The sequence below is a fragment of the Zingiber officinale genome, chromosome 2B (assembly GCF_018446385.1).
Source record: "Zingiber officinale cultivar Zhangliang chromosome 2B, Zo_v1.1, whole genome shotgun sequence".
Lineage (NCBI taxonomy): Eukaryota > Viridiplantae > Streptophyta > Magnoliopsida > Zingiberales > Zingiberaceae > Zingiber > Zingiber officinale.
The window spans coordinates 117,435,779-117,456,421 of NC_055989.1; the positions used below are offsets into that span (position 1 = coordinate 117,435,779).

General features: G+C 34.2%; 1 protein-coding gene across 1 annotated transcript; it reads right to left on the reverse strand.

The window, feature by feature from the left end:
• Nucleotides 1-3,232: 3,232 nt before the first annotated feature.
• LOC122046904 (formate--tetrahydrofolate ligase) lies at nucleotides 3,233-16,483 on the reverse strand. Its single transcript, XM_042607854.1, has 5 exons — nucleotides 16,216-16,483; nucleotides 15,953-16,102; nucleotides 4,789-5,964; nucleotides 3,962-4,108; nucleotides 3,233-3,696 (listed from the first exon to the last, which is right to left on the reverse strand). Exons 1-5 carry the CDS (start codon nucleotides 16,375-16,377, stop codon nucleotides 3,421-3,423), a joined length of 1,911 nt encoding a protein of 636 aa, XP_042463788.1. The 5' UTR covers nucleotides 16,378-16,483; the 3' UTR covers nucleotides 3,233-3,420.
• Nucleotides 16,484-20,643: the final 4,160 nt, after the last annotated feature.

Genomic DNA, 20,643 nt, shown 5'->3' on the forward strand with positions numbered 1-20,643 from the left:
CTTCCCAAACATGGTAACATAACCTTTCCTCCCTATCAAACAAGGAGAATATAAATAATTTACTTCCCCTTTCTTCCTCTCCCTTTCCCTTTCGTTAATGAATCTTCCCCCACTCCATGCAAACAAAGGGTTAAAGTAGTCACTTTCGATCTTTCTCCTTTTTTTTCCTTTTCCTTCTTCAATTTGTTTTTTTTTATTCTTTGAGTTTACCGTAAAAGGTATCCCAGCACCACCGCCAACCCGTCTAGGCCAAGGGTGATAGATCTGTTCTACATCCACAGTGGCTTCGGCGATGGCGGGGAGGCAGCTGCATTAATGCCAAAGATGTCATTTTGGCGACCACGAGAGGCGGTGGGGGAGTGGCCACGATTGGCGAGCTCAAAAGGGAAGTTCTTGGGAGAAGATGTTGTGGGGAACAAGCGTCATGCTTTCCAGGGTGAGCGTCGTGAGAAGGATTTTGTTTGCCAATTTGACCTAAAGAAGAGATCTTGAACGACCTACTTTGTCGTGCCTTCTTTCAACCCTTTGTAAGTGAGAATGGGAGCCAAAGGATTTTTGGAGGAGGCATCACCTTGATTGTGGCTAGCTGCTCTCCTACTCATGCAGTTTGCACTGCTAGCTACTCGTGCTGGACAGCACAGCCGACTGCTTGTGCAGCCTTCACCTTTGTGGTTGCTCATGCAATACCTCTGTTGTTGTTTTTTGTTTCATTTTCTTTTCCTCTTTTATGCCTTCCTTTCCTCCCGTAGGGATGGGATATGTTATTCATATTTTATTTTCCTTTCGCTTCCTTCACTTGGAAGGGTATAAATTCCTTTTCTTTCTCCATCTAGCCTCAAAATAAAAGAAGCATTATGCATCTATTATGTAGCAAGATTAAATGAGGGGGAAAGATTTATAAGACTATTTCTCAGCTTTCCTTCTCTCATTTTCTTCCCTTGATTTGTGTGATTTTTGAATTCTGCAAACCCTAGAAGTCCTGCTTTCCTTTTATCCTCTTTTTAGTATAGATGGTGTCCATAAGCAAGCACTCTCTTGTCATCATCGGATCCATCAGTCGTCAAGTCCTACTAAGAGTATCCATATCATTTTCCCTAAATATAAAATTTATCTTAAATTTAATATTTTACATAAAAAAAACCTTTGTATTAACTACGAAATATATTTCTTAAATTTAGATTTCATGAATAGTATTTCTCTAAATTTAGGGAATGAATTTCATTATCTAAACATTAAAATATCATTTGAGGGAGAGAAAAATAAAGTAAATGAATTAGATAATGATAAATAGATATTACATAAGGATAGAGAAAAGAAAATAATAAAAAAAAATAATGATGATGAAAATTTTAGAGAAATTAATTTAGTGTATAGTGAAAAATGATTATCTAAATTTAATAAAGTGGATGATTTATCTCAAATTTTAAAAATATTATAGAAAAATTGATATGAATGCTCTCATGGTTTAGAAGGGAGATTGAAGCTCTGATTGCCACTAGATCTCCCAAATGACCTTAGTTGACAACCTAGTTCTCTACATAGTTGTTTTCCTTCCCCAAGACATCGAGGTTGTCATTACTTAGTCGACTCAACCACTTAAGTTGCTTTCCTTCACCACTGATTCACCCACTTAAGTTGATTACTTGGTCAACTCAACCACCCACCAACCAAAGAGACTCTTTAGTCAACTAGATTATCAATTACTACCGTTCTAAGAGCATCTCCAATGCAGCTTTTTTAACAGGTTTGTAAAGTTGAAAAAGCTCAACAAAAAAGCTTTAATGAGTGGAGACATAAGCTTTGAGGTTTTTATTTTAAGAGCAGGTTTGATATTTCAAACCTGCTTTTTTCTCTTGAAGATGGAGTCATTAATCATTGAAAAATTAATATTGCATGTTTGATTTTTTTTAAAACCATTAAATATTTTATTTAATAGTTAAATTATACACTTTTCTTTTGAAAATAAATATATTTGGTAAGTTTAAAAAAAATACAAATGACTATAATTAAATTAAAATTCATAAGTTAATTAAATATTAAATAAAAATTACAAATTAAATTAAATTAAAAATCATAAGTTTATTAATTTATTAATTAAAAATTACAAATAAATTAATTTAAAGATGAGAATTAAATAAAATATTAAGTAAAAATTATATAGAGATATTAAATGAAAAAATAAAAATAAAGATGTATGATTTGTAATGTAGGACCTACAAAAAAAAGTCGTACAGAGGTTTTTTGATTGTGGAGAGAATAGTGTTTTTCTATTTTTGATGTGGTATATTGGAAACTAAAAAAAAACTTACGAAGATGTTTAATTATTGGAGATGCCCTAATAGTCAAGTCCTTAGTTAAGTTGAAGACTACCGACTCTCAAGTACATGTTTCTCAACTCACTTAAGGGTTTAGGGTAAACAAAAAGAGAGTTTATCTTGCCTTGAGTTCATCTCCAGTCAAGTTACTTATTTCTCGGATATCCCTTAACTGGCTGGCTCCATGTGCCATCCTATATACATTCAATCCCTTGGTTCACTCCACATGCCATCTTATATGTCTCACTTATGTAATTCGCCTCCTCCAGCTCAATTGTATTTTAACATTTCTTATCATGTGATCTCTCAAATATCTCATTACATCCTTTGTCCTATGATCCCCTCAAGTCATTCCGCCATCAATAACTTAGGACACACTGAGCCTTCGTATATTTCAATCAAGTCCCACATAACTTACAATTAAAAGATGTTGAACTTCAAGATTATCCGTTGTGAGTGCTTCCCAATTTACTCTGATGACCGATGAAAATTTTCCGTGAAATTAGATCGGTCATCTAGATTTGACGTTACCTAACCAGATTAATTATTTTTATATTTCAATCAAGTCCCACATAACTTCATACACATTAAATACAAATATAATAATTCTAAATTAAATTCTTTATCAAACATTAAAACTCACAATTAATTCCAATCACAAGGAGTGGAAATGCACTAACAATGTCCACCTCATTTTTTAATGATAGGGATGCCTTGAACACACGAGACCTTGTCAAAAGAGAACTTTAAGTCAATCTACTTGCCTTAGAAACCTTGCATTCATCAAGCAGTGAGCAGGAGCAATATAATTGACTGGAGGTGCCTCAGAATGCTTTTTCAGCCTTCTAGCCGAATAGCTCGTTGCTGCCTAGCAATGCAAATGCAACAATTAATCTCAAAATTTTGCACGAATAACATACAGAATGGTGAAAAGTCAATTTCATCAAGGTTTTAGTACACGCTCGTAGTAAATGTACGAGTGCGCATTATTAGTAATTAACAGCAAATACAACAAGATCATCTTATTAATGTTCGTGGAAACAGACTCAATGGAACAAGCCGGCTGAAACTAAGAAACTCCAGATACGTGATCATCCTAGGCCTTCTAGGACAGTCCCATGACTTTTCCTGTGGTGATATCAATATCAATGTCAAAGAAACATGGACGAGTTGGAAGGCCAGGCATTGTGCTCATCGTCCCCACCAGAGGATATATGAATCCAGAACCAATGCTAGCCCTAACATCCCTAATGGGAAGAACAAATCCGACTGGGGCACCCTTTTGAGAAGCAATATGTGAGAACGAGTATTGGGTTTTGGCCATGCAGATTGGCAGGCCAGAAAATCCTTGCTTACTGTACATTTCAATTTGTTTGTCCGCCTACAAAGAAACCAATGATCTGGATCAGTAAAGGTTAAAAAAACACAAAATGAAAAGAACTATGACAAGCATATATCCATGTTTCAACTTTAGAAGTACAATAAAACTATCCATTGATGACTGTCAAGGTTGTGCAGGAAATATACATAGGTTCTCATTTGGAGGATCGCACCTGGGCATTATTAACTTGAAGAATATTCTTTAGAGGGAGTACATAATTAAAGTGAATAGCTCAAAGGTAAGGAAAAAAAAGGGAAAGGATTACCTGTTCAGAGTACTCGACACCACTAGCACCATATGACTTGGCAATTGCCTCAATTTTCTCCTTTATACTAATGTCCAAAGGATACAAGAACTTCAATGTTTTTGTTTGGTTTTCACATGCTTTTTGAACAGCAATTCCAAGGTCAACCTGGATTGTTCATCCACAAGCAATGAGGACATGAGCGCAATGATGAGTGAGGACATGCATAACAAGATTAAATAGCCCTTTCTGACAGAATTGAAGAATAAACTGAGAAACAAATTTATAACTTTGATAGTAGCAGAGAGAAGATGAGTATCCAAGAGAATATAAATTGAGGATGGTGAATTACTCAGAAATCGAAAACGTGCTAACTAAACAATTGTGATAGCAGCAGAAAATTGAAGGCGCATGAAGCATTACCAATAAACAAAGTTTTTAGACTTCGTGGTAAAAAATTGAAGGCAGATAAACCATCCTGACAAACAAGGTTATAAGTGATCTTCTAGGAGCACGTAGGAGAACAATATAGAAAGCATGCAGAAATCCAGCTGGAAACTAGGTGTGCCAACAATATAGAAAACATGCAGAAAGCAAGTTGGAAACTAGTGTTCTACAGATGTATTTCTCAAATGATATATATGTGTGTGTGTGTAAAGCATCTGCAACTTCACCAATGCACAGACTACTTGAGCTGAAAATATGTGGACCACCACCTAGTAATTGGATTTTCCAATTCAAAATTGAGATGGTTCCATTGAAAAGTTAAAGAATGATATTGCCTTGCATCAACTTCTAATATAAACAGGAAGATCGATCAACAAGTCAAGAAAGATGTGAGTACAAACCGCTCCTTTTCCACCATGTGCATGATGAGTACATACAACAGCGTCAAAAGCACGAGCTGCTAAAGCTGCAGTTTTCACAGCATTCATCTCAGCATCAGTATCTGTTGCAAACTTATTGATAGCAACTACAACATTCACTCCATAATCCCTAGTGTTTGAAATATGTCTGGCAAGGTTTATACAACCAGCCTCAACTAGAGCCACATTCTCAGATGTATAAGCCTTGTCTAGAGGCTTTCCAGCAACAACGTCAGGTCCACCCCCATGCATTTTGAGAGCTCTTATAGTTGCTACAATAATAGCACATTGAGGCACCAAACCACTGTACCTACACTTTATATTCATGAACTTTTCTGTGCCAATATCAGCACCAAAACCTGCTTCTGTCACTACAAAACCACCCTTGCCAACAAGCTTAAGGGCAATTTTATCAGCTACTATTGAAGAATTTCCATGAGCAATGTTGGCAAAAGGCCCAGCATGAACAAAGACAGGAGTTCCCTCAAGTGTCTGCATCAGAGTTGGATTTATAGCATCTTTCATTAGAACAGTAAGTGCACCTCCAACACCAAGATCATCAGCAGTAATAGGCTCGCCATCCTTGCTGTTCCCTATTACCATTCTTCCAAGTCTTTCCCTCATGTCTGCAAGAGAAGTAGTAAGGGCTAAAACTGCCATGATTTCACTAGCCACTGATATGTCAAAACCTGTTTCTCTGATCATCCCTTTCTCCTCAGGACCTTGACCTACAGTTATTTTTCTCAAGAACCGATCATTCACATCCATGACTCTTCTCCAAGTAATGGAATCTGGGTCAATGTCAAGCCTAGCAAATCTTTTGATTTCTTCATGCGTAAGTTCATCTGGGTTGGTTTTTGAAATGCCAAGTTTTTTGAGACGCCTGAGCATAACATCTGCGAATGTACGTTTTCCTTCCTTATTAGGTGGGCACAATCTATTAAATAGTGCTTTGTCTGACTGGGATGCCTCATGGAATATCCGTGTATCTATAGCTGCAGCAAGAAGATTGTTTGCAGCAGTGATTGCATGAATATCTCCGGTTAGATGAAGATTGAACTCATCCATTGGGATAACCTGACTGTAACCTCCACCAGCAGCCCCTCCTTTTATTCCAAAAGTCGGGCCTTGGGATGGTTGTCGGAGACAAGTAGCAACCTGAATGGAGATATATAGAATCAATAATTATCTAAAAATGAACAGTGATTGAAGAAAATAAAATCAATGAAATGCTTGCTCGTTCTATGTAGACCTTAATCCACATTAAATTCTATGTAGTCATATATTAACTAAGATCATTTCAATTAAGTTTCCTAATTGATACAATTTACCTAATTATTAAAATTTTCATGGTTTTCAAATAAGTGCAAATCATAGTTTAAAGTATCAAGTGAGTGACTACCTGACACAATTGATACTTTTTGGTTTAGTGGAGGACCAAGATAAGGCATGGGTAGAGACAGTTTAATCAATATACCACTCGTGACAAAGTAGTATTGTCCATACCAAGTAGAATTCAAGAGGTACTATTCTTTGTCTCAGTCAATATGGGTAGAAAGTGGCAAGTTACAAAGGTCACCAGAAGACAAAAGAGCCTATAAAACATAATGCATACCTTAATGAGGCCCAAGGAAGGTGGGGCAGTAGTGTCAAAGGTCCAGATTGGTGGAGGAGAAAGAGGAGAACTAGAAAGGGTGGTCAAAGCAGATTCTGTGATCTCTGCTAAGTTTATTTGGTGAAAGAGATATGCTAAGGGGACATTGAGTCATTGATGTTTAGCAAATTCGTAACTTTGTGATTTCAATACACACATACACATTTTTATGTTGTTAGTATATGTTATATAACATATGTATAGTTATGTAACATTATAACATTGATGTTGCAATCGTGGGTGGAAATTTTGCACCATTAACAAATCATAGTGTTTGGACAAGGAAATTCCTCCAGTGAAGAATAAACTCCGTCCTAACCGGTCCCAAACTTGGATAAAGGAGGGTTGCATTAGGTTGTCAGCTAACATTAAAACATAGGCAAATATTATATATGGATCCATCAAATTATTGCCCTAATGTTAGATTGTTTATTAGAATGGATGTGTTACAAGGTCTGCCTGCAATGTCTTAGCAAAAACCACCATATCTCTATGAGAACTTGGGTATAGCGTTAAATATGCAAGAGCTCTCATACCCTAGGTAGAATAAGGATAGATATTATAAAAATATTAATTGTCTTAGATTTGAAACATAGACCATAAGAACGCTTGTCGACAAAGCAATAAAAGTAGTAGATATAATTATTAGGGGAAGAATTAATATTTTATTTTTACAAGACACACTATGAGTAAAGGAGAAGGCAAAAATAATAGAGAGCTCAAGTTTTAAGTTATGGTACATAAGAAAAAAATAAAACGAGAAATAAAATAAGTATTGTTTTAGATAGTTCGCTAAAGGACGAAATAGTAGTAGTTAGGAAGAGATAGGATTATAGCTCTAGAAAATAGTGGTAGCAAAATAAACTACTAATGTAATTAATATATAAGCATTTTTTTTAAGAAGGATTAGATGAAGATACCAAACATAAGTTTGGGAAGACTTAGATGAGATGGTGCAAAATATTTTGATAAATGAGATAATTTCAATAGGAGGTTTAAATGAGAGTGTAAAGTAAAAATAAGGAATATGATAGAGTGCATGGGGGCTATAGTTTTAGAACAAGAAATGAAGAAGGAAAAGTTATATTAGATTTTGCGATAGTATATGGATTCAAATAGCTAATGCATTTTCCAAGAAGATAAAAGAGCACCTAGTTACCTTTAAAAGTGAGAACAATAAGTTGTAAATTAAGGGGGTGTTTGGTTAAATGATGGGAATGACTATGGGTATGAATTTAATAGTAGGGTGGAATGAGAATAGGAATGGAAATGAAACTCATCAAGTTATATGGGTTTGGTTGATTCCCATAAATCTAGTAATCATTCCCAAAATGTCATTCCCAACCCCACAATCCAAACACTATCTTTTACTATCATTCCATTCCCTCATTCCCAAACCCATCAACCAAACACCCCCTAATTTTCTTATAGTCAAAAAGAGGGATAAAAAAATTTGTAACGATTACATGGTCATCCTTGAAGAAAACTTAACCACCCATCATAGGTTAGTGATCTTAGATACATGCATCAACCATAATATCAATAGAAGGAAGATGTGCATAGCTCCTAAGATCAAGTGGTGGAAGTTAAAGGATGAAAAATAAAATATCTTTAAAGCGAGGGTAGGAGCACAAGTATTAAGAGAAATATATGACGCCTCAAATATAATATAGGATAAGATGACATCAAATTTAAAATCAGTGGCTAAGAATGTACTTGGTGAGGCAAAAAAAAATTAGACACCACCAAATAAAAAATCTTTGTGATGGAATAAAAAAGTACAAGAGAAATTAAAAGAAAAAAAAACTTTCAATAAATTATCGTACACTTGTAAGAATGAAGAAAACTTTAAAAAGTATGTAGTAGCCAAGAAATATACTAAGAAAGTAGTAAGTAAAGCCAAGAATAAAGTTTTCAAACACCTATATCGACAGTTTGATAAAAAAAAAAGGGGGAAAGGGGCATCTACAAAATAGCTAAAGCGAGAGATGAAAACAAGAGATCTTACCCAACTAAGATACATTAAAGATGAATTTTCATCAACGTCTTAAAAAGAGAAAAAGAAGAGGTATTTTCATCAACTTTTGAACGAAGCATTAAGTGATCAACTTAATTTAGGAAATTTAAGTAGATTAAAGGAGTATAAAAATAAAAAATTGATTGGAGAATTCAAATTTTAGGAGTACCATAGGCATTAAAATGGGATGAAAAATGAAAAAAAAAAAACGATTGGACTAATAATGTTTCAATAGAGGTATGGAAGTATCTAAAGAAACTAGGTATTAAATGACTTACGAAGTTATTTAACCTCATATCGAAAATGAAGAAATGTTTGATATGTGAAAGGAAAATACTTTAGTCCCCTATATAAAAAACAAAGGAGAGATACAAAATTGTGCGAATTATAGGAACATTAAGCCAATGAGTCATACCATGAAACTTGGGAGAAAAGTAATAGAAAAAAAAATTAAGGAAAGCAAGGTGGCTGAAAATCAATTTGTATTCATGCATGAAAGGTCGATGATCAAAACTATACATCTTATTAGACAACTGGTTGAAAAATATCAAAAAAAGAAACCAGACTTACACGTGATATTCATTGACCTAGAAAAAATAACAGAATCCCAAGGAAAATTATGTGGAGAATTCTAGGAAAAACAATGTTAGCGTAGCGTATATTGAAGTAATTAAAGATATATATGTATGATGATATAATGACAAGAGTGACAACTTTAGGAGGATTAACTAAAGTGTTTTCTATAAAAATAGAGTTGCATTGAGAATCAATAAGTCTATATCTTTTTTTGAATTAGTTATAAATGAACTCATTGGACCATCCAAGATAAATTATTATGGTGTATGTTGTTTGTAAATTATATTGTTTTGGTCGATAAGACCCGTGAAGGAGTAAATGCTAAGCTCGAATCTCGGAGGAAAACACCAGAATTTAAAAATTTGACTTAGTAAAGAAGAATGTATGGAATATAAGTTTAGTAGTAAGTAGATGTAGCAAAACAATTGTTAAGATAAGAGATAACGAATTTTTATAATTGAAAATTTTAAATATCGAGTATCATTTTTGCAAAAGGATAAAAGGGATAGAGATGTTTTACATAATATACAAACATGATGGTTGAAATTAAGGGTGTCTTTGTGATCATAAGGCACCTTTAAAGTTTAAAAAGAAGTTCTACAAAATGGTAGTCAACCCTGCTATGTTATATGGAGTTGAATGTTGCTATGAAGTGAGCACACAAGTAGAAGGGATACGAAATGAGAATATTAACGAGAAAGTCGGGGTTGCACATATTTAGGGAAAAGTTTAAGAAACACGTTTAAGATGGTGTCGACATGTACTTAGGCACTAATAAATGCCCCAGTTAAGTGATGTAAGACCAAAATAAATTTGCGCATTAATTGAGAAAGAGGAAAATCAAAGAAAACTTTGATAACAACAATAAACAACATAAAATTCATTTAAACATAGATGATCATATAGTAGATTGATCCCAATGGTGCAGAAGGATCCATATAGTCGACTCATTTAGTGCAATAAAAGCTTTGTTGTTATTGTTGTTGTTGTGTTTAGACGAGGAAGTTTTACAATTTTATGAGCTCACAAGTTTACAATAATGAGCATATCTTTATAACATATAATATGTAACAAATATATGTTAGATAACTTTATATATATATATATATATATTAATTGAATAATTATATTTTTAATAAATATTGTATTAGTGCATTTACTTAGTGTGAATGGTGTGATAGTTATATTAGTGTGTTTACTTATATGGATAATTTTTTAATTTTTTTAATATTATCACTTTTTAATGATATATAGGTAGGCAAATGACACCAAAAATGTAGCTTATGATTCATTTTGATAACACGTAAATTAACTAGAGAATTGAATTCATTAGCATATTTTAAATTGTGATATAATTAGATGTTGAAATGGGGTCACATCTCATGCAACATATTGTTAAGGATACTCAGATATTTCACTGTCTAAAAATCACTAAAGAATTTCATCATGCAATGAAGGATAACCATGATGCAAAAAAAAATGTCAATTAGAAGGAAAACAACATGAACATGAAGATTTTGATATACAAGCTTTTAGAAAATCCATCGCAAACGAATTTAAAGGTTGTGGTGATGATATCCCAAATTACTAAGAATTTCTAGTGACTCTTTGTGTCTCCCGAGATGAATATAAGAATGAACAATAAATGCAATATAGTTGTTATGAAATTAGGTGCTAGTGGAAGTAATTCAATCATTACATCTGTTAGACATGACATAATCATTACATCTATTAGAGGGGGACGAATAAACACTTGCTTTTCATTCTGTATGTCCATCTACAAATTGTTAGTACACAAGCAAAATTACAAACAAGATAAGCAAAACCACAAACACACACGACAAATTGAGTTTACGTGGTTTAGTAGTTGATTAGCTCCTTTATCTTTTTGCTTCTGGAAAAACTTCTTATGATCACTTGTTACTCACAACAAATTCAATAAAGGGAAATACAAAGATAAGCAAAATAAAAAAAATAATACAATTGAAATGAATTAGAAATGATGCTTTGCTTTGCTCACTTTCTTTTGCTTTAGAGTGGTCAGAATTGAATTGGGAATGCAAGAACAATTGCACAAGTGTGGTTAAGAACATGATATTGAAATCTCCAAGTGTTTCTCCTCTATAGTCGTTTGCTATTTTTTAGCGTATTAGTTGCATCCATCAGTTATCCAAATTGACTCGTGACCAATTCATCTAAATCATGACTTTATTTGGATCTTGACATTTCTTCTACCAATGTCATTAGTTGAGAATTCTCTACCATTAGTTGACTCTTCTAGATCAATTTAACATATTCCCTTGGAAGTTGGCCATTTCCTTTGGTGACTGTTTCATCAATTGACTGTTTTAGCCTTATCTGTCAATTCAATTTATCCATGATTATCTTCAAACTACTGTTTCACTAGTCGACTATTTAGATAACATTAGCCACTCTAGGTGATAAATGTTAACTTCTTCAAGCCATATCCTATAACAACTATAATAAATTTAAGATTATAAGTTGACTGCCTAGTGTACTAGCTCCCGAACAAAAACACTCTGTTCATTGGCATTTTAGCCTAAGTAATTACCTAGTAGACTTCACAATCGGTCTCATCTTGCTAAGCGACTCCATGTCTCTGGGAGCCCTTCATCTACCCATTATAACTCAACCTCGACTTAGTTGGACTTCCATTGCCTAGAGACCTAACCTCTAGATCTTCATCCTTTACCTAGCCTCGGGTTAGTCTTAACCTATTAAGACTTTCAACTGCCTAGTCTTCCAACTGCCCAACCTCAAGTTAACCTTGAATTGCCATGACTTCCAATCTCCTAGAGATCACTCCTCTAGTGACTCCAACCAACTTTAAAGTTGAGTCTCGTCTTGCCAAGAGGCCACCCTATGTCTCCTGCCTAGTACAATTTGATCTCGACTTACTAAGACTTCCATTACTTAGAGACCTAACCCTTAAGACTTCCTCTTTCCCCATTCTCAAGTTATCCTTGACCCACTAGGACTTCCAACTACCCAACCTCAAGTGACCCTTAACCCACTAGGACTTCCCACTACCAACACGTGTTCCACTTTCCTCTAGCTAACTCCCTGTTTGATTTCATTATTTGCAAACACTTATTGAATTTCAACCAATTCCAACTTCTTTGCCAAATGTCTAGTCGACTTCGATTAAGAGATCGACTAGGAGTTCATCTATTCTTAACATATCGACCTAAGTTTAATTCACTAACATATTGTCTAGGCATATTGTACAAACATCAAAACACTACGACTGATTGCACCAATACTCAAGGAGTATAGTGTATGTGTTAGATCGACATGTGATGGTATTGGTCATTTCTTTCATTTTATGAGATAAAGGCTTGTAGTTGATTTTGCCAACATTGATCTTATAACCTTATTAAACGAAACTAGAATTAATGATGCCTACAAAGGGAGAAGAAATTGATCAAAAAAGTATTGCAATTTTTTCATTTAATCAAATTTACCCTAATGCAATAAATAATATGTACTATCCATAGCATAGTGTTCCACAACCAAACTCTCTTCATAGTATCCAATCTCCGATTTTATATGAAATTGTTGGTCCATATTTAGTTGAACAAGTGGAGAAGACCAAGATATATGGAATTACGTGTGCAATAAATACACAAACCTATGTGGATAAACATTATCAATTTTCTACTATATAAGAAAAAGATGATTTGTTATAAATCTATTAGTACACCAATAAAAGATAGATACCCATAACCAAGGTGGATAAGCATTATCAACTTTCTATTATACCATAACAAAAAATAATATGTTATACATCTATTAGACTAATAAAATATGATAATGGATCTTACATATACTATCTAATAGATAGTATAGATCAAAAGGTAAGTAAAATATCATAATGGATGTTACATATATCATATAAGATCTAGTAGATAGTCTAGATCAAAAGATTAGATATAGAATATATAGTGCAAAGGGTCACGGATAATGGTGTCAACTTTAAGATGGTTAATGAGTATTTATTTAATGACGACAAACATTGGTATATGATAACAACCATTTTAACACATTATTTTAGCTTTTATACTTGATGTTTTAATTATCTCATATGTTTAAATTTTGATTCATACCATGCTTTATGAGCCAAAGGGTTTATTTGGAGCTTCACTACAGTTTACCTATATTTAGAACATTATTTACTAATATTTGAACTTTTTCTTGTAGAGGATCAAAGAAGAGTTAAATCAAAGTCAAATAAAGAGACAAAGCTCACCGCAGAAACCATCACATCCTTGTCGTGCCCCACTGTGTTGCTCCTCGAAACACAATCAAAGGCCACTCTAGCAGGCAACATAGCCTAGCCGTGCTTCCTAGCACAGCCGTGGCACGGGCCGACTCATTGGGACCTATAAAAGACAATTCTAGATCTAGGGCTTGGGGGAGTCATCTTCTTCCTCCTTCTCCGCCTCCATCTAGATCTCCATCATCCTCCGCCGAAGAGGTTTCTCCAGAGGAGCTCCACCACCTTCATCACCTCCGGCGATCATCTTCATCTCCATCTCAACCCGGTTGGGAAGGGTTTCCATACGTGGTGGTCTCCCGTTCTTCTTGCCTGCATCAAGCACTCGTCCTGGTTGGGAGAGGCACTCCCATCTTTATTGCCGAAATCTGCCACCGACAAGCACTCATCCCGGTTGGGAGAGGCGCTTCCACCATCCATTCGATCGGAGGGAGAGATCTCCACTTCCCTTAGTCTTAACTTAGTAAGAGTTTATGCTTGCTATGTGTTTGTTTATGCCCCTTACATTTTACATTATATTCAATTCTATTAATGCATTTCAATTTTTAAATTTTTGTAATGTTTTATTTCATTTGAATGTTAGTGTTAGGTTGTTCTTCATTAGGATGCAAGTAGGTTAGATTAGGTTCATTGAATTCTTTGTGTCCTTTAATTCTCATGCATTACTCACATTGCTCTTCAAATATTAGTTTTAGAATCAAAACCCAAACCCCCAATTACAATATCAAAAACTCCAAAAGCAATAACATTTAATCTTAAGATTTATCATCCTGTTACATTCCTTGTGAGAGACGATCTAAATCATCCCTATGCTATATTAGTGCAGAGGGATTTGGTAGTTTGAATTTTCACCCGACATACAATTGTGATCAGTATACTTGAAACAGTAAAGAAGGCAGTGAAAAGAAATAATCTTTAGCAAAATTCTTTTAAAATCATGATTAGGTTAATAAATTAATGAATAAATTTGTTGGCAAAAAAATTCTACAACCAAGAACAATATGCATCTTATTTCTTCTTGCAAAGGGTATCCCCGAAAAAAAGTCAAATTGAAGGTTATGCTCACTTATGAGGGGTGAAAAACCCCATAGAATTTTAGCACTCCTAAGGGTAGGGAAGTAAAAAATAATTTATTATATCCGTTAAATTTCAGGATTATATTGCAAAGATTCGCAATAGAGTCCTTAAACATTGTTTTGAAAGAGGTCAACACAAACAAGATGCTACAATTAAGCAATATCTACGACATAATCCATGAGCCAATAGAGAAAACTAAGAGGTGCATATAGTCACTAACCAAGTATCAACATTATGTTGATATAATAAATGAAGGTGGGACAACTAAATGAGAAAATATTTCCATTTGGCAAGTACATAATTTTTATAATAAACAAAATTTAATATTGATTATTTTAAATTATTTTCTTAATCCAACATATGAATATCAATATAGCTTATCCACAAATAATGATCTCTTAGTGGCCTATAGCCTTTAGAAGTTTAATATTAAGACTACAAGAAAATAGAGAATTAGCTAGAGAGACTATTATTTGGAGGTAATATAAAATCATTTATTATTAGTCATTATCAACACTTATAAAAGATTATTTACTTTTATTCACTTATTTATCTTATAACTAGGTGGTGGTTACAATATGGAGAATCAACCCTCCGTTTAAAAAAGATTGCAATATGAATTGTCTTGCAAACAATGTCGACAAGTGACTACAAAAAAATAATTAGTCAACTTTCTCACTAATGTATAAGGAAGTGTGAAATTATCTCTTTTTGACAGTTGGAGAAGATGCCCTATGTTTATTATGATATACGTCTTATACAAAGTGGCATAGTAGAAAAGAAGAAAAAAATAAAGGTATAGTGTGTAACCCACTTGATATTGGATTCGTTTATAATTGGATTGGTAGAACCATATTGAGGTTGAGAATTAATTACTTGATAAAGCAGGAAATCTACAATGACCATCTTAATTTCCTCCCAACAAATTTAGAAAGTGCAAACTATATAAGATATTGATGAGGGAGATATGATGATGAAACTTTTGACTGTCATAGATATTCTCAAATATCTAATCCCTAAATACAACCAAAAATGAGGCAAAGCTCATACAATCATCTCTAGCAAAGTTTGCAGTAGACGCTTTCTCCATTAAATGTGGGAAATTTCATGTAGCATTTCTTATGTAGACAAAATAAAAAAAATGAATTTGATTAAACTAATAGAAAATCTTTGAACGGGATGATAATAAATAATTACTGCATCAATTAAGCTCTAGATAAGGAATAATGCAGATACCCCGATCCATCTCAGTTGTTCTATTGGAAATCCAGTAAAAAGAAATCAAAACAAGCATTTTGAATAACGAACACGTTTTATTTATTTTCAGGAATAACAGGGGAATGATTAGTAAGAACAAGCAAACTGAAGCTCATAAAATATAGTGAAAACCTGTAGTAAAAAAAAGGTAGAATTCTGCTCAAAGAGCACCAAGTAATTTCTGTTTCGGTGTCAAATTGGCAAGCAACAAGAGAAAACGAATACCGTGAAATATGACTAAGACAAAAAAAAAGTACGAAGGGGTTACCTTCTTGTCAAGGAAAGCTCCCAGAGCTTGGCAGAGCCCAACCGTGGTAGTAGACTTCCCTTCTCCCAGAGGCGTCGGCGTGATCCCGCCGACCACGACGTAATACCCATCGTCCGATCCCTGAAGCTCGTCGAGAACAGACAATAGCACCTACCAGGGAGAGCACAGAACAATAACTCAGAAAAAGACGAACAAAAAAAACACACACCAAATTTACGAAGACCAGCGGATCGAATAAGAAATCCGGAGGCTTTTAGCTGAACCTTAGCCTTGTATTTGCCATAGAGGTCGTAGTGCTGCGATCCGAGGTTGAGTTCCTCAGCGATGCGCGAAATAGGAAGCGGCTCGACGGAGTTGGCGATGTCAATGTCAGCTGGTACTGGCGAGAACACCGACAATCGCCGTATCGTCGTCGAAGAGCTCATCCTTGGATCCACACTTTGCTCCCCCACTCCCTCAGTCCCTCTCTCTCTCCCTCTCTCTCTCTGTTTCTCAGATTGCGAAATTGTGGTGGAGGAGCAGGGTAACCAAACGATAGATGAATGATATAATCGGATTCATCTGGCTCTTCGATTTCAATCCGGATGGATGCTCGACGCGTGGCATGGAAGACATGGGTTAAGTCTTAAAGGCATTAAGAATACAACATCCTTGGAAGGACCCGCGCGTCTTATGGTTTAGCAAGATATTAGAAATTTTAATGAGATGCACAATTTCTCCTAACCTGCCAATTATTTTATCTTTTTTAAAATGAACTCTTGCCTGTCTTATTGGATGGGGTTTTACGTAATTTTCACTACTCAATTAGTTAGGGGAAGATAATTTCACTGTACTAGAACATAAATCAATTTTTTTAAGACGTGTGTCCTTGAAAAAATTCCTCACATCCGTTCTCATACGATCGATTATAAATTAAATTCATAATTTACTTGTTTTATATAATTTAAGGGTGAACTATAAAAGATGATTAAGATAAATGTAATCATCTTTAATTACTACTCTTGCGTGTTCTATAATGAATTCTTATTTATCTTATCTCTTGTGCTCTTATGTTATCTTCATAGATGTCCAATTGACTAGATTTATTATAATAAGACAGAGATCAATTCTCAATAGATATATATGTCCTCGAGAAATTTTTTTTTTCTCACATCTAGTTATTTGACGATCGGATATAAGCTGACTCCGTAATTTATTTCCGTTCACATAATCTAAAGATGAAATATGAGGGACGTCTAAAGATGAAACATGAGGGACGTCTAAGATGAATATAATTATTTTTTACTATAATTATATATTCTTACTTTTTATTACAATGGGACACACATTAATTTCCGACCAATACATATTTTGAGAAAAACTCCTTTTCTTCCTTTGATGGTAAAGAACGCCGGCCATGACTGTAATCAACTGCGTACCACTGTGTGTTCTTACATAATTTAAAGACCGATTCAAATTGTTTCACTTGATATCTTTTATCTGTCAAATCATTCTCGTGTTAACTTAAGAAATCATTTGCAATTGATCAGAAATAAAATTTCAATCATTCCACTGCTCATATGTAAGTCCAAAATTTACATTTTAAAGTCTCCTAGATTTGATGGTAAATGAACAGACCAGTTTAACAAGATTTAAACGGCACGCAGTACAAATAAATGCATGTGACTCGAATCAATTGTAGTGTTGGGTTTTTACCGTGGTTTATTTGTGTTTCTTTTATTTGGTGATCGGTAGAAATTTTTTATGGACTAGATTGACCATCTCCAAATGAATGAAGGTTATAAATACATAAACACCTGTGCTTAAAAAAAATTAACATTTTGATACAAACAAATTAACATTCAACCATTTTATATATAATAGAGAAATGGTCTGAAAAAAGTTTATTTCAAAGTCATTTCAAAGGATTCATAATTTTTTTACCAAAAAAAATTATGTACTTTTAGATCATTTTAAAAAAGCAGAACATAAAAAAAAACAGTTATTTAAACTTGAACAATGTTGTTTGTTCCATTAACATGTAAAAACTTTCATAATTTTTAACTTTTATAGTACACTGTAAAAATTTATAAAAATAAATATTGATGTACATACTCACGGGCCTATTTTTGAATTGTTAAAGACAAATTTTAAGTTTGGATATGTATTGATTTCTCATTGACATATATTCCACGAGTAATAATGCAAGTTTATAAGGAGGATAAACATCAGATATTTGAGAAAATGGAAGACCAAATAGATTATAGATTGAGCATTAAATACTTGCCAAGTGGAAGATTAAGTAACTTTGTCAGGTGAATCATTATTCGATATCCATCTTTGGATAAATTTTCATCCTCTTCTTTCAATATGAAAAATCATTTCTATTTAAGAAAAAAGGACGAGCAATGCTGAGTCCCTCAAGATGGACCATTTGTTTTACTGAAAATGAGAATTAGAAGAAGGTGCTAAGATTTGATCTTGGATTAATAATGTTTTAAAAGAAAAAGTGGAAATATGTCAATGACTCGAGTGGTGTTGTACTAATTTTGAGTGAAACTGAATAAGAAATATTTATTTGAAAGGATAAGTTCTACCAATTTAAATAAAATATGAAAAACCAAAGAAAATTTAAAAAAAAAATAATTCCCTCAGCTCAATTGGTGGTTATACCAATTTAGAGCAAAACTTGGCTCTGATACCACTTGTTGGATCGAGACGCACGTGAGAGGGGTGGGAGAGGGGGGGGAGGGGTGTTTTAGAAAACTGACTTTTTCTGTTTTCAATAACAAAGTGTGCAACGGAAAATTAAGTAAGAAAGCGAGATAAACAAATAAAAAAAACATGATTCGATTTTTACTTGGTTCGGAGTCTTCGGTGACTCCTACTCCAAGACTCATGTCTCACGGACCTATCGACGGATAATCCACTAAATTCTCTTCTAGAATCGCCAGAAGAGTAATTAAATACAAGGAAGGTCGAAGAAGTGTAATACGTTACACTTCCCTATTTGCAGAAAAGTAAGTACAGTAATTAACTTTTTACCAAACATTTATTTGTAGTCAGTTGGCTCGAGCTCGGTGTTTGGGTGACTTCTTGGTGGCAGTCGAATGTAGTAGAGTTACAGCAGGGTAGCAGTAGCAAACCGGAGCAGTCAAAAACTTAATTGGACGCATAGAAGCTCATAAAGAAGTTGATATTGAAGCCTTGGGCGAATCATCCTTTTATTGAGCATGGAAGGTGCCTTCCATAGTCTTGAAGGCGCCTCTAATGTGAGAAATTTGATCCCAAACTACCCACTCCTTATCTGCAACGAGGTCTGAATTTTATCCTGCGGAAGACGCCTTCCACAACACTAAAGATGCCTTTTATGAACAATGCAAAGGCGCCCTCCAATGCTTGAAGGCGCCTTGGGCACTGTTCACCCGAGGCATTTTGTGCTCCTTTTGCACTACAAAAAGTGTTAGTCAAATAACATGTACGATAATTGTTAGCACAGCAATAATAATGAGTAGTAATTAGACCATGTCTCCCTGAGACTAGGATCTAGTCAAGGTCTCAATTTAAGTTTCTAAAATGGACCTAAATTGTACCGACTCCTACTGCCCCTTCAAACGGGGGCACATCCTCACTTAGTCACTCTCTTCCAATGACTTACCTCTACTTATCAGGTGTAGAGATGCCTTTTGGAATCAAATATCCGGACTTCGGGAATCAAACCTACCGGAATCGCACATCCGGTCTTCTTCAATCGGGAATCGCGCATCCCGACCCTTGTCAAAATCTCACATATGGACTTCAACCTGTCGGGAATCGAACATCTCGACTTGGCAAAATCACACATTCGGTCTTCAATTAATCAGAAATCAAACATTCCTGACTAGGGTTTAGTCAACCTTGCATACTCGATAACAAGGTTATACTATGACAACATCTAACTTAACTCACTTGTCATTCATCAAAACCTTATCAAAACCTGAGTTAGACCGTTAGTAAAAATTGCACTAACAGAATTTGCATATTGATTTCAAATTTATGTAAGTTAGTGATTAACAATGTAATAGTATTATATATGCATCTAATTTATATAATTACTATTGTTACAGGCGAATGACCGTAGAATATCAAATGTGCAAAATGAAAGACTAAAAAATCTTGCATCAGGACCTCACCATAGCATGATACTTTACTCAGGTTATTATGTTAATGGATTAAGATTTCACGTGACCCAACGTGATTCACAAAGGCTTACATATAATTCTGGTATTTGTGTAAAAGAATCCATAAAAAATAATGATACTCAATTTGATTATTATGATAGACTTTGGAAAATCATCTAGATTGAGTATTCAACTTTACCTTTAAAAAGATGTGTATTATTCAGATTCTCATGGTATGATCCAACTCCAAGAACAAGTACCAGAATACATTGCTTCTACAATTTAGCTAAGGTGAACACAAACAAAAGATTCAACAAGTTTGAGTCTTTCATTTTTACGGTACAAGCTGGTTAGGTATTATATCTTGAGTACCCCACAAAGAGAAGAAGACATAGTGAATTATTAGTAGTGTGTCAGATAAAACCTCGGTTAACCATAGAAATGTCGAATATCATAACTTCCCAAATTAATGATACATATCAAAATGAAGAAATCGAGACATACTCAGTTGATACAGAAATACAATCTACATTATAATTACTTGTAGATGTT

Bases quoted from the DNA above. Each gene is read 5' to 3' on its own strand.
- LOC122046904 (XM_042607854.1), bottom strand. From the start codon at position 16,377: ATGAGCTCTTCGACGACGATACGGCGATTGTCGGTGTTCTCGCCAGTA. The intron at 5,965-15,952 runs GTAACCCCTTCG...ATCTCCATTCAG, and splicing joins GAGCTTTCCTTGACAAGAAG to GTTGCTACTTGTCTCCGACA. The intron at 3,697-3,961 runs GTAATCCTTTCC...GTTTCTTTGTAG, and splicing joins GTGTCGAGTACTCTGAACAG to GCGGACAAACAAATTGAAAT.